Source organism: Petromyzon marinus (assembly GCF_048934315.1).
Source record: "Petromyzon marinus isolate PM22_M1 ecotype Great Lakes invasive population chromosome 84 unlocalized genomic scaffold, UKy_Petmar_22M1.pri1.0 chr84_unloc.1, whole genome shotgun sequence".
Taxonomy (NCBI): Eukaryota; Metazoa; Chordata; class Hyperoartia; order Petromyzontiformes; family Petromyzontidae; genus Petromyzon; species Petromyzon marinus.
The window spans coordinates 40,001-54,100 of record NW_027422638.1 but is presented as its reverse complement, the minus strand read 5'-3'; the positions used below and the strand labels follow the sequence as shown (position 1 = coordinate 54,100).

Sequence of the window (14,100 nt, the reverse complement as noted above, 5' to 3'; positions counted from 1 at the left end):
GTGTACTAAGTGTACTGTGTGTTTGTACTGTGTGTACTGTGTGTGTACTGTGTGTGTACTAAGTGTACTGTGTGTGTGTACTGTGTGTGTACTAAGTGTACTGTGTGTGTACTGTGTGTGTGTACTGTGTGTGTACTAAGTGTACTGTGTGTGTACTAAGTGTACTGTGTGTGTACTGTGTGTACTGTGTGTGTACTGTGTGTGTACTAAGTGTACTGTGTGTGTACTGTGTCTGTGTACTGTGTGTGTGTACTAAGTGTACTGTGTGTGTACTGTGTGTGTGTACTAAGTGTACTGTGTTTGTACTGTGTGTACTGTGTGTGTAATGTGTGTGTACTGTGTGTACTAAGTGTACTGTGTGTGTACTGTGTGTACTGTGTGTGTGTACTGTGTGTGTGTACGAAGTGTACTGTGTGTGTGTACTGTGTGTGTACTGTGTGTGTACTAAGTGTACTGTGTGTACTAAGTGTAATGTGTGTGTACTGTGTGTGTGTACTGTGTGTGTGTACTGTGTGTACTGTGTGTGTACTAAGTGTACTGTGTGTGTACTAAGTGTACTGTGTGTGTGTACTGTGTGTGTACTGTGTGTGTACTAAGTGTACTGTGTGTGTACTGTGTGTGTGTACTGTGTGTGTACTAAGTGTACTGTGTGTGTACTGTGTGTACTGTGTGTGTACTGTGTGTGTACTAAGTGTACTGTGTGTGTACTGTGTCTGTGTACTGTGTGTGTGTACTAAGTGTACTGTGTGTGTACTGTGTGTGTGTACTAAGTGTACTGTGTGTGTACTCTGTGTACTGTGTGTGTACTAAGTGTGCTGTGTGTGTGTACTGTGTGTGTACTGTGTGTATACTGTGTGTGTACTGTGTGTGTGTACTGTGTGTGTACTGTGTGTGTGTACTAAGTGTACTGTGTGTGTGTACTGTGTGTGTACTGTGTGTACCGAGTGTACTAAGTGTACTGTGTGTGTACTGTGTGTGTGTACTGTGTGTGTACTGTGTGTACTAAGTGTACTGTGTGTGTACTGTGTGTACTAAGTGTACTGTGTGTGTACTGTGTGTGTACTGTGTGTACTAAGTGTACTGTGTGTGTACTGTGTGTGTGTACTGTGTGTGTACTGTGTGTACTAAGTGTACTGTGTGTGTACTGTGTGTACTAAGTGTACTGTGTGTGTACTAAGTGTACTGTGTGTACTGTGTGTGTACTGTGTGTACTAAGTGTACTGTGTGTGTACTGTGTGTGTACTAAGTGTACTGTGTACTGTGTGTGTACTAAGTGTACTGTGTGTGTGTACTGTGTGTAATGTGCGTGTACTGTGTGTGTACTAAGTGTACTGTGTGTGTACTAAGTGTACTGTGTGTGTACTGTGTGTGTACTAAGTGTACTGAGTACTGTGTGTACTAAGTGTACTGTGTGTAATGTGTGTGTACTGTGTGTGTACTAAGTGTACTGTGTGTGTACTGTGTGTGTACTGTGTGTACTAAGTGTACTGTGTGTGTACTGTGTGTGTACTAAGTGTACTGTGTGTGTACTGTGTGTGTACTGTGTGTGTACTAAGTGTACTGTGTGTGTACTGTGTGTGTACTAAGTGTACTGTTTGTACTAAGTGTACTGTGTGTGTACTGTGTGTGTACTGTGTGTACTGTGTGTGTTCTGTGTGTGTACTAAGTGTACTGTGTGTACTGTGTGTGTACTAAGTGTACTGTGTGTGTACTGTGTGTGTACTAAGTGTACTGTGTGTGTACGGTGTGTACTAAGTGTACTGTGTGTGTACTAAGTGTACTGTGTGTGTACTGAGTGTGTATTGTGTGTGTACTAAGTGTAATGGTTGCACTAAGTGTACTGTGTGTGTACTGTGTGTGTACTGTGCGTACTATGTGTGTACTGTGTGTGTACTAAGTGTACTGTGTGTGTACTAAGTGTACTGTGTGTGTGTACTGTGTGTAATGTGCGTGTACTGTGTGTGTACTAAGTGTACTGTGTGTGTACTAAGTGTACTGTGCGTACTGTGTGTGTACTGTGTGTACTAAGTGTACTGTGTGTGTACTGTGTGTGTACTAAGTGTACTGTATGTGTACTGTGTGTGTACTGTGTGTGTACTAAGTGTACTGTGTGTGTACTGTGTGTGTACTAAGTGTACTGTGTGTGTGTACTGTGTGTGAACTGTGTGTACTGTGTGTGTGTACTGTGTGTGTACTAAGTGTACTGTGTGTGTGTACTGTGCGTGTACTGTGTGTGTATTGTGTGTACTGTGTGTGTGTACTGTGTGTGTACTAAGTGTACTGTGTGTATACTGTGTGTACTAAGTGTACTGTGTGTATACTGTGTGTGTACTGTGTGTGTGTACTGTGTGTGTACTAAGTGTACTGTGTGTGTACTGTGTGTACTGTGTGTGTACTGTGTACTGTGTGTACTGTGTACTGTGTGTACTGTGTGTGTACTGTGTGTGTACTAAGTGTACTGTGTGTACTAAGTGTACTGTGTGTGTACTAAGTGTACTGTGTGTGTACTGTGTGTGTACTAAGTGTACTGTGTGTACTAAGTGTACTGTGTGTGTACTAAGTGTACTGTGTGTACTAAGTGTACTGTGTGTGTACTGTGTGTGTACTAAGTGTACTGTGTGTGTACTGTGTGTACTGTGTGTGTGTACTGTGTGTGTACTAAGTGTACTGTGTGCGTATTGTGTGTGTACTAAGTGTACTGTGTGTGTACTAAGTGTACTGTGTGTGTACTAAGTGTACTGTGTGTGTACTGTGTGTACTGTGTGTGTACTAAGTGTACTGTGTGTGTACTAAGTTTACTGTGTGTGTGTACTGTGTGTGTACTGTGTGTGTACTGTGTGTGTACTAAGTGTACTGTGTGTGTACTACGTGTACTGTGTGTTTGTACTGTGTGTACTGTGTGTGTAATGTGTACTAAGTGTACTGTGTGTGTGTACTGTGTGTGTACTGTGTGTACTGTGTGTGTACTGTGTGTACTGTGTGTGTGTACTGTGTGTGTGTACTGTGTGTATACTGTGTGTGTACTGTGTGTGTGTACTGTGTGTGTGTACCGTGCTGTGTGTACTAAGTGTACTGTGTGTGTACTGTGTGTGTACTAAGTGTACTGTGTTTACTAAGTGTACTGTGTGTGTGTACTGTGTGTGTGTACTGTGTGTGTACTGTGTGAGTACTAAGTGTACTGTGTGTGTACTGTGTGTACCGTGTGTGTACTAAGTGTACTGTGTGTGTACTGTGTGTGTACTAAGTGTACTGTGTGTGTACTAAGTGTACTGTGTGTGTACTAAGTGTACTAAGTGTACTGTGTGTTTGTACTGTGTGTACTGTGTGTGTACTGTGTGTGTACTAAGTGTACTGTGTGTGTACTGTGTGTGTACTAAGTGTACTGTGTGTGTACTGTGTGTGTGTACTGTGTGTGTACTAAGTGTACTGTGTGTGTACTAAGTGTACTGTGTGTGTACTGTGTGTACTGTGTGTGTACTGTGTGTGTACTAAGTGTACTGTGTGTGTACTGTGTCTGTGTACTGTGTGTGTGTACTAAGTGTACTGTGTGTGTACTGTGTGTGTGTACTAAGTGTACTGTGTTTGTACTGTGTGTACTGTGTGTGTAATGTGTGTGTACTGTGTGTACTAAGTGTACTGTGTGTGTACTGTGTGTACTGTGTGTGTGTACTGTGTGTGTGTACGAAGTGTACTGTGTGTGTGTACTGTGTGTGTACTGTGTGTGTACTAAGTGTACTGTGTGTACTAAGTGTAATGTGTGTGTACTGTGTGTGTGTACTGTGTGTACTGTGTGTACTGTGTGTGTACTAAGTGTACTGTGTGTGTACTAAGTGTACTGTGTGTGTGTACTGTGTGTGTACTGTGTGTGTACTAAGTGTACTGTGTGTGTACTGTGTGTGTGTACTGTGTGTGTACTAAGTGTACTGTGTGTGTACTGTGTGTACTGTGTGTGTACTGTGTGTGTACTAAGTGTACTGTGTGTGTACTGTGTCTGTGTACTGTGTGTGTGTACTAAGTGTACTGTGTGTGTACTGTGTGTGTGTACTAAGTGTACTGTGTGTGTACTCTGTGTACTGTGTGTGTACTAAGTGTACTGTGTGTGTGTACTGTGTGTGTACTGTGTGTATACTGTGTGTGTACTGTGTGTGTGTACTGTGTGTGTACTGTGTGTGTGTACTAAGTGTACTGTGTGTGTGTACTGTGTGTGTACTGTGTGTACCGAGTGTACTAAGTGTACTGTGTGTGTACTGTGTGTGTGTACTGTGTGTGTACTGTGTGTACTAAGTGTACTGTGTGTGTACTGTGTGTACTAAGTGTACTGTGTGTGTACTGTGTGTGTACTGTGTGTACTAAGTGTACTGCGTGTGTACTAAGTGTACTGTGTGTGTACTGTGTGTACTGTGTGTGTACTGTGTGTGTACTAAGTGTACTGTGTGTGTACTGTGTCTGTGTACTGTGTGTGTGTACTAAGTGTACTGTGTGTGTACTGTGTGTGTGTACTAAGTGTACTGTGTTTGTACTGTGTGTACTGTGTGTGTAATGTGTGTGTACTGTGTGTACTAAGTGTACTGTGTGTGTACTGTGTGTACTGTGTGTGTGTACTGTGTGTGTGTACGAAGTGTACTGTGTGTGTGTACTGTGTGTGTACTGTGTGTGTACTAAGTGTACTGTGTGTACTAAGTGTAATGTGTGTGTACTGTGTGTGTGTACTGTGTGTGTGTACTGTGTGTACTGTGTGTGTACTAAGTGTACTGTGTGTGTACTAAGTGTACTGTGTGTGTGTACTGTGTGTGTACTGTGTGTGTACTAAGTGTACTGTGTGTGTACTGTGTGTGTGTACTGTGTGTGTACTAAGTGTACTGTGTGTGTACTGTGTGTACTGTGTGTGTACTGTGTGTGTACTAAGTGTACTGTGTGTGTACTGTGTCTGTGTACTGTGTGTGTGTACTAAGTGTACTGTGTGTGTACTGTGTGTGTGTACTAAGTGTACTGTGTGTGTACTCTGTGTACTGTGTGTGTACTAAGTGTACTGTGTGTGTGTACTGTGTGTGTACTGTGTGTATACTGTGTGTGTACTGTGTGTGTGTACTGTGTGTGTACTGTGTGTGTGTACTAAGTGTACTGTGTGTGTGTACTGTGTGTGTACTGTGTGTACCGAGTGTACTAAGTGTACTGTGTGTGTACTGTGTGTGTGTACTGTGTGTGTACTGTGTGTACTAAGTGTACTGTGTGTGTACTGTGTGTACTAAGTGTACTGTGTGTGTACTGTGTGTGTACTGTGTGTACTAAGTGTACTGTGTGTGTACTGTGTGTGTGTACTGTGTGTGTACTGTGTGTACTAAGTGTACTGTGTGTGTACTGTGTGTACTAAGTGTACTGTGTGTGTACTAAGTGTACTGTGTGTACTGTGTGTGTACTGTGTGTACTAAGTGTACTGTGTGTGTACTGTGTGTGTACTAAGTGTACTGTGTACTGTGTGTGTACTAAGTGTACTGTGTGTGTGTACTGTGTGTAATGTGCGTGTACTGTGTGTGTACTAAGTGTACTGTGTGTGTACTAAGTGTACTGTGTGTGTACTGTGTGTGTACTAAGTGTACTGAGTACTGTGTGTACTAAGTGTACTGTGTGTAATGTGTGTGTACTGTGTGTGTACTAAGTGTACTGTGTGTGTACTGTGTGTGTACTGTGTGTACTAAGTGTACTGTGTGTGTACTGTGTGTACTAAGTGTACTGTGTGTGTACTGTGTGTACTAAGTGTACTGTGTGTGTACTGTGTGTGTACTGTGTGTGTACTAAGTGTACTGTGTGTGTACTGTGTGTGTACTAAGTGTACTGTTTGTACTAAGTGTACTGTGTGTGTACTGTGTGTGTACTGTGTGTACTGTGTGTGTTCTGTGTGTGTACTAAGTGTACTGTGTGTACTGTGTGTGTACTAAGTGTACTGTGTGTGTACTGTGTGTGTACTAAGTGTACTGTGTGTGTACGGTGTGTACTAAGTGTACTGTGTGTGTACTAAGTGTACTGTGTGTGTACTGAGTGTGTATTGTGTGTGTACTAAGTGTAATGGTTGCACTAAGTGTACTGTGTGTGTACTGTGTGTGTACTGTGCGTACTATGTGTGTACTGTGTGTGTACTAAGTGTACTGTGTGTGTACTAAGTGTACTGTGTGTGTGTACTGTGTGTAATGTGCGTGTACTGTGTGTGTACTAAGTGTACTGTGTGTGTACTAAGTGTACTGTGTGTACTGTGTGTGTACTGTGTGTACTAAGTGTACTGTGTGTGTACTGTGTGTGTACTAAGTGTACTGTATGTGTACTGTGTGTGTACTGTGTGTGTACTAAGTGTACTGTGTGTGTACTGTGTGTGTACTAAGTGTACTGTGTGTGTGTACTGTGTGTGAACTGTGTGTACTGTGTGTGTGTACTGTGTGTGTACTAAGTGTACTGTGTGTGTGTACTGTGCGTGTACTGTGTGTGTATTGTGTGTACTGTGTGTGTGTACTGTGTGTGTACTAAGTGTACTGTGTGTATACTGTGTGTACTAAGTGTACTGTGTGTATACTGTGTGTGTACTGTGTGTGTACTGTGTGTCTACTAAGTGTACTGTGTGTGTACTGTGTGTACTGTGTGTGTACTGTGTACTGTGTGTACTGTGTACTGTGTGTACTGTGTGTGTACTGTGTGTGTACTAAGTGTACTGTGTGTACTAAGTGTACTGTGTGTGTACTAAGTGTACTGTGTGTGTACTGTGTGTGTACTAAGTGTACTGTGTGTACTAAGTGTACTGTGTGTGTACTAAGTGTACTGTGTGTACTAAGTGTACTGTGTGTGTACTGTGTGTGTACTAAGTGTACTGTGTGTGTACTGTGTGTACTGTGTGTGTGTACTGTGTGTGTACTAAGTGTACTGTGTGCGTATTGTGTGTGTACTAAGTGTACTGTGTGTGTACTAAGTGTACTGTGTGTGTACTAAGTGTACTGTGTGTGTACTGTGTGTACTGTGTGTGTACTAAGTGTACTGTGTGTGTACTAAGTTTACTGTGTGTGTGTACTGTGTGTGTACTGTGTGTACTGTGTGTGTACTGTGTGTACTGTGTGTGTGTACTGTGTGTGTACTAAGTGTACTGTGTGCGTATTGTGTGTGTACTAAGTGTACTGTGTGTGTACTAAGTGTACTGTGTGTGTACTAAGTGTACTGTGTGTGTGTACTGTGTGTACTGTGTGTACTAAGTGTACTGTGTGTGTGTACTGTGTGTGTACTGTGTGTGTACTAAGTGTACTGTGTGTGTACTACGTGTACTGTGTGTTTGTACTGTGTGTACTGTGTGTGTAATGTGTACTAAGTGTACTGTGTGTGTGTGTACTGTGTGTGTACTGTGTGTACTGTGTGTGTACTGTGTGTACTGTGTGTGTGTACTGTGTGTGTGTACTGTGTGTATACTGTGTGTGTACTGTGTGTGTGTACTGTGTGTGTGTACCGTGCTGTGTGTACTAAGTGTACTGTGTGTGTACTGTGTGTGTACTAAGTGTACTGTGTTTACTAAGTGTACTGTGTGTGTGTACTGTGTGTGTGTACTGTGTGTGTACTGTGTGAGTACTAAGTGTACTGTGTGTGTACTGTGTGTACCGTGTGTGTACTAAGTGTACTGTGCGTGTACTGTGTGTGTACTAAGTGTACTGTGTGTGTACTAAGTGTACTGTGTGTGTACTAAGTGTACTAAGTGTACTGTGTGTTTGTACTGTGTGTACTGTGTGTGTACTAAGTGTACTGTGTGTGTGTACTGTGTGTGTACTAAGTGTACTGTGTGTGTACTGTGTGTGTGTACTGTGTGTGTACTAAGTGTACTGTGTGTGTACTAAGTGTACTGTGTGTGTACTGTGTGTACTGTGTGTGTACTGTGTGTGTACTAAGTGTACTGTGTGTGTACTGTGTCTGTGTACTGTGTGTGTGTACTAAGTGTACTGTGTGTGTACTGTGTGTGTGTACTAAGTGTACTGTGTTTGTACTGTGTGTACTGTGTGTGTAATGTGTGTGTACTGTGTGTACTAAGTGTACTGTGTGTGTACTGTGTGTACTGTGTGTGTGTACTGTGTGTGTGTACGAAGTGTACTGTGTGTGTGTACTGTGTGTGTACTGTGTGTGTACTAAGTGTACTGTGTGTACTAAGTGTAATGTGTGTGTACTGTGTGTGTGTACTGTGTGTGTGTACTGTGTATACTGTGTGTGTACTAAGTGTACTGTGTGTGTACTAAGTGTACTGTGTGTGTGTACTGTGTGTGTGTGTACTGTGTGTGTACTAAGTGTACTGTGTGTGTACTGTGTGTACTGTGTGTGTACTGTGTGTGTACTAAGTGTACTGTGTGTGTACTGTGTCTGTGTACTGTGTGTGTACTAAGTGTACTGTGTGTGTACTGTGTGTGTGTACTAAGTGTACTGTGTGTGTACTCTGTGTACTGTGTGTGTACTAAGTGTACTGTGTGTGTGTACTGTGTGTGTACTGTGTGTATACTGTGTGTGTACTGTGTGTGTGTACTGTGTGTGTACTGTGTGTGTGTACTAAGTGTACTGTGTGTGTGTACTGTGTGTGTACTGTGTGTACCGAGTGTACTAAGTGTACTGTGTGTGTACTGTGTGTGTACTGTGTGTGTACTGTGTGTACTAAGTGTACTGTGTGTGTACTGTGTGTACTAAGTGTACTGTGTGTGTACTGTGTGTGTACTGTGTGTACTAAGTGTACTGTGTGTGTACTGTGTGTGTGTACTGTGTGTGTACTGTGTGTACTAAGTGTACTGTGTGTGTACTGTGTGTACTAAGTGTACTGTGTGTGTACTGTGTGTACTAAGTGTACTGTGTGTGTACTGTGTGTGTGTACTGTGTGTGTACTGTGTGTACTAAGTGTACTGTGTGTGTACTGTGTGTACTAAGTGTACTGTGTGTGTACTGTGTGTACTAAGTGTACTGTGTGTGTACTGTGTGTGTGTACTGTGTGTGTACTGTGTGTACTAAGTGTACTGTGTGTGTACTGTGTGTACTAAGTGTACTGTGTGTGTACTGTGTGTACTAAGTGTACTGTGTGTGTACTGTGTGTACTAAGTGTACTGTGTGTGTGTACTGTGTGTGTGTGCTGTGTGTGTGTACTGTGTGTGTACTGTGTGTACTAAGTGTACTGTGTGTGTACTGTGTGTGTGTACTGTGTGTGTACTGTGTGTACTAAGTGTACTGTGTGTGTACTGTGTGTACTAAGTGTACTGTGTGTGTACTGTGTGTACTAAGTGTACTGTGTGTGTACTGTGTGTACTAAGTGTACTGTGTGTGTGTACTGTGTGTGTGTGCTGTGTGTGTGTACTGTGTGTGTACTGTGTGTACTAAGTGTACTGTGTGTATACTCTGTGTGTACTGTGTGTATGTACTGTGTGTGTACCGAGTGTACCGCGCGCGCGTTACTGCGAGTTCACCGAACGCCTGCTGCGCCGCGCGTGTCACCCGCGTCAGCCGTCCTCCGTGCACGGCTGCCGCGTGGACAAGTCCGACCAGGGAGCCCCGCTCAGCCTGGCCACGGCCTACTGGAGCGTGCCGCCGAGCCTGCACGGGCCCAAGGATACGAGCGCTGGCGACACGCGCCTCCTGCGGGCCTACGAGAGCCTGCAGAGATGCCTGCAGGAGGCCGGCCTACCCGAAACGGTGGACAGGACGAACGAGACCCGCTTGGGTAACCTACACAGGGGGACACGGGGGGGGGGGGGGGGGGGGGGGGTGGGGCCTACGGTGAGGCCTACGGCCTAGCATGGGACGTGAGGCCTAGGACGAGGGGCCCTGCAGGGAGGCCTGGCACGAGACGTGGGGCCTACAGAGAGGCCTAGCACTAGACTTGAGGCCTAGCACGAGACGTGGGGCCTAGAGAGAGGCCTAGCACTAGACTTGAGGCCTACAGAGAGGCCTAGCACGAGACTTGAGGCCTAGCACGAGACGTGAGGCTTACAGAGAGGCCTGGCACTAGACTTGAGGCCTACAGAGAGGCCTAGCACGAGACGTGAGGCCTAGCACGAGACGTGGGGCCTACAGAGAGACATAGCACGAGACTTGAGGCCTACAGAGAGGCCTGCCACGAGACGTGGGGCCTACAGAGAGGCCTAGCACGAGACTTGAGGCCTAGCACGAGACGTGGGGCCTACAGAGAGACATAGCACGAGACTTCAGGCCTACAGAGAGGCCTGGCACGAGACGTGAGGCCTACAGAGAGGCCTAGCACGAGACTTGAGGTCTAGCACGAGACTTGAGGCCTAGCACGAGACGTGGGGCCTACAGAGAGGCCTAGCACGAGAATTGAGGCCTAGCACGAGACGTGGGGCCTACAGAGAGACATAGCACGAGACTTGAGGCCTACAGAGAGGCCTGGCACGAGATTTGAGGCCTACAGAGAGGCCTAGCACGAGACTTGAGGCCTAGCACGAGACTTGAGGCCTACAGAGAGGCCTGTCACGAGACGTGAGGCCTGGCACGAGACGTGGGGCCTACAAAGAGGCCTAGCACGAGACGTGAGGCCTACAGAAGGACGAGACTTGAGGCCTACAGAGAGGCCTGGCACGAGACTTGAGGCCTACAGAGAGGCCCAGCACGAGACTTGAGGCCTACAGAAGGACGAGACTTGAGGCCTACAGAGAGGCCTAGGACGAGACTTGAGGCCTACAGAGAGGCCCAGCACGAGACTTGAGGCCTACAGAGAGGCCTAGCACGAGACTTGAGGCCTACAGAGAGGCCTGGCACGAGACTTGAGGCCTACAGAGAGGCCCAGCACGAGACTTGAGGCCTACAGCGAGGCCTAGGACGAGATGTGGGGCCTACAGAGAGGCCTAGCATGAGACGTGGGGCCTACAGAGAGGCCCAGCACGAGACGTGGGGCCTACAGCGAGGCCTAGCACGAGACTTGAGGCCTACAGAGAGGCCTAGGACGAGACTTGAGGCCTACAGAGAGGCCTTGCACGAGACTTGGGGCCTGCAGAGAGGCCTAGCACGAGACGTGGGGCCTAGCACGAGACTTGGGGCCTGCAGAGAGGCCTAGCACGAGACTTGAGGCCTACAGAGAGGCCTAGCACGAGACGTGGGGCCTAATACGAGACGTGGGGCCTGCAGAGAGGCCTAGCACGAGACTTGAGGCCTAGCACGAGACGTGGGGCCTACAGAGAGGCCTAGCACGAGACTTGAGGCCTGCAGGGAGACCTGGCACGAGACTTGAGGCCTACGGAGAGGCCCAGCACGAGACTTGAGGCCTACAGAGAGGCCTAGCACGAGACTTGAGGCCTAGGACGAGGAGTGGGGCCTACAGAGAGGCCTAGCACGAGAGGTGGGGCCTACGGAGAGGCCTAGCACGAGACTTAAGGCCTAGGACGAGGAGTGGGGCCTACAGAGAGGCCTAGGACGAGTCGTGGGGCCTACAGAGAGGCCTGGCACGAGACTTGGGGCCTGCAGAGAGACCTAGCACGAGACGTGGGGCCTAGCACGAGACTTGGGGCCTGCAGAGAGGCCTAGCACGAGACTTGAGGCCTGCAGAGGCCTAGCACGAGACTTGAGGCCTAACACTAGACGTGGGGCCTACAGAGAGGCCTAGCATGATACGTGGGGCCTACAGAGAGGCCTAGCACGAGACTTGAGGCCTAGCACGAGACTTGAGGCCTAAAGAGAGGCCTAGCACGAGAGGTGGGACCTACAGAGAGGCCTAGCACGAGACTTTAGGCCTACAGAGAGGCCTGGCACGAGACGTGGGACCTACAGAGAGGCCTAGCACGAGACTTTAGGCCTGCAGAGAGGCCTGGCACGAGACGTGGGGCCTACAGAGAGGCCTGGCACGAGACTTGAGGCCTACAGAGCGGCCTAGCACGAGACGTGGGGCCTGCAGAGAGGCCTGGCACGAGACTTGAGGCCTACAGAGAGGCCCAGCACGAGACTTGAGGCCTACAGAGAGACCCAGCACGAGACTTGAGGCCTACAGAGAGGCCTAGCACGAGACTTGAGGCCTAGGACGATGAGTGGGGCCTACAGAGAGGCCTAGGACGAGTCGTGGGGCCTACAGAGAGGCCCAGCACGAGACTTGAGGCCTACAGAGAGGCCTAGCACGAGACTTGAGGCCTAGAACGATACGTGGGGCCTACAGAGAGGCCTAGCACGAGACTTGAGGCCTAGCACGAGACTTGAGGCCTACAGAGAGGCCTGGCATGAGACGTGGGGCCTAGCACGAGACTTGAGGCCTGCAGAGAGACCTGGCACGATACGTGGGGCCTACGGCCTAGCATGGGACGTTAGGCCTAGCACGAGAAATGGGGCCTACAGAGAGGCCTGGCACGAGACTTGAGGCCTACAGAGAGGCCTGGCACGAGATTTGAGGCCTACAGAGAGGCCTAGCACGAGACGTGGGGCCTAGCACGAGACGTGAGGCCTACAGAGAGGCCTAGCACGAGGCAGGGGGACGCATACACACAGAGAGAGAGAGACTGCTCTAAGTCAATCCAGTGTGTGGACCGGGCTGTCTCCGCGGTGTGGTGGTGGTGTATAGTTTAGAGTTTAGTAGAGTAGTGTATAGTAGTGTAGTGTATAGTGTTGTGCATAGTATAGTGTATAGTAGTGTAGTGTATAGTGTAGAGTATAGTGTAGTGTAGAGTGTATAGTAGTGTAGTGTATAGTGTAGAGTTTAGTAGATTAGTGTATAGTAGTATAGTGTAGTGTATAGTGTAGTGTAGAGTGTATAGTAGTGTAGTGTATAGTGTAGTGTATAGTATTGTACTGTATAATGTATAGTAGTGTATAGTAGTATATAGTGTAGTGTATAGAGTAGTGTATAATGTAGTGTATAGTAGTGTAGTGTAAAATGTATAGTAGTCTAGTGCGGAGTACTGTGTATAGTGTAGTGTATAGTAGTGTAGTGTATAGTAGTGTAGTGTATAGTGTAGTGTATAGAGTAGTGTATAGTAGTGTAGTGTATAGTAGTGTAGTGTATAGTAGTGTAGTGTATAGTGTATAGTAGTGTAGTGTATAGTGTAGTGTATAGTAGTGTAGTGTATAGTAGTATAGTGTATAGTAGTGTAGTGTATAGTGTAGTGTATAGTAGTGTAGTGTATAATGTATAGTATTGTATAGTAGTGTAGTGTATAGTAGTGTATAGTATAGTGTATAGTAGTGTAGTGTATAGCAGTATAGTGTAGTGTGTAGTGTAGTGTATAGTAGTGTAGTGTATAGTGTAGTGTATAGTAGTGTATAGTGTATAGTAGTGTAGTGTATAGTAGTGTAGTGTATAGTAGTATAGTGTAGTGTATAGTGTATAGTAGTGTATAATGTATAGTAGTCTAGTGCGGAGTACTGTGTGTAGTGTATAGTAGTATAGTAGTGTAGTGTATGGTGTAGTGTATAGTGTAGTGTATAGTGTAGTTTATAGTGTAGTGTATAGTGTATTGTATTGTAGTGTATAATGTATAGTAGTGTAGTGTATAATGTATAGTAGTGTATAATGTATAGTAGTATAGTAGTGTAGTGTATAATTTATAGTAGTCTAGTGTATAGTGTATGGTAGTGTATAGTGTATGTAGTAGTGTATAGTAGTGTAGTGTATAATGTATAGTAGTCTAGTGTATAGTGTATAGTAGTGTATAGTGTATATAGTAGTGTAGTGTATAATGTATAGTAGTGTATAGTGTAGTGTATAATGTATAGTAGTGTATAGTGTAGTGTATAGTAGTGTATATAGTAGTATATAGTGTAGTATATAGTAGTGTATAGTAGTCTAGTGTATAGTAGTGTATAGTATAGTGTAGTGTATATAGTAGTATATAGTAGTGTAGTGTATAATGTATAGTAGTGTATAGAGTAGTGTATAGTAGTGTATATAGTAGTATATAGTAGTGTATAGTGTATAGTAGTCTAGTGTATAGTAGTGTATAGTGTAGTGTATATAGTAGTATATAGTAGTGTAGTGTATAATGTATAGTAATGTAAAGTAGTCTAGTGTGTAGTAGTGTATAGTGTAGTGTATAGTAGTGTAGTGTATAATGTATAGTAGTCTAGTGTAGAGTAGTGTATAGTAGTGTATATAGTAGTGTATAATAGTGTATATAG

General features: G+C 45.5%; 1 protein-coding gene across 1 annotated transcript in view; it reads left to right on the top strand.

Moving 5' to 3' along the window:
• LOC116936845 (carnosine synthase 1) overlaps window positions 1-14,100 on the top strand; it is a 65,998-nt gene that overhangs the window by 14,954 nt on the left and 36,944 nt on the right. Inside the window, exon 2 of the mRNA XM_076059013.1 lies at window positions 9,493-9,709. Coding sequence (XP_075915128.1) covers window positions 9,493-9,709 — 217 coding nt within the window. The remainder of the gene's footprint in view (window positions 1-9,492; window positions 9,710-14,100) is intronic.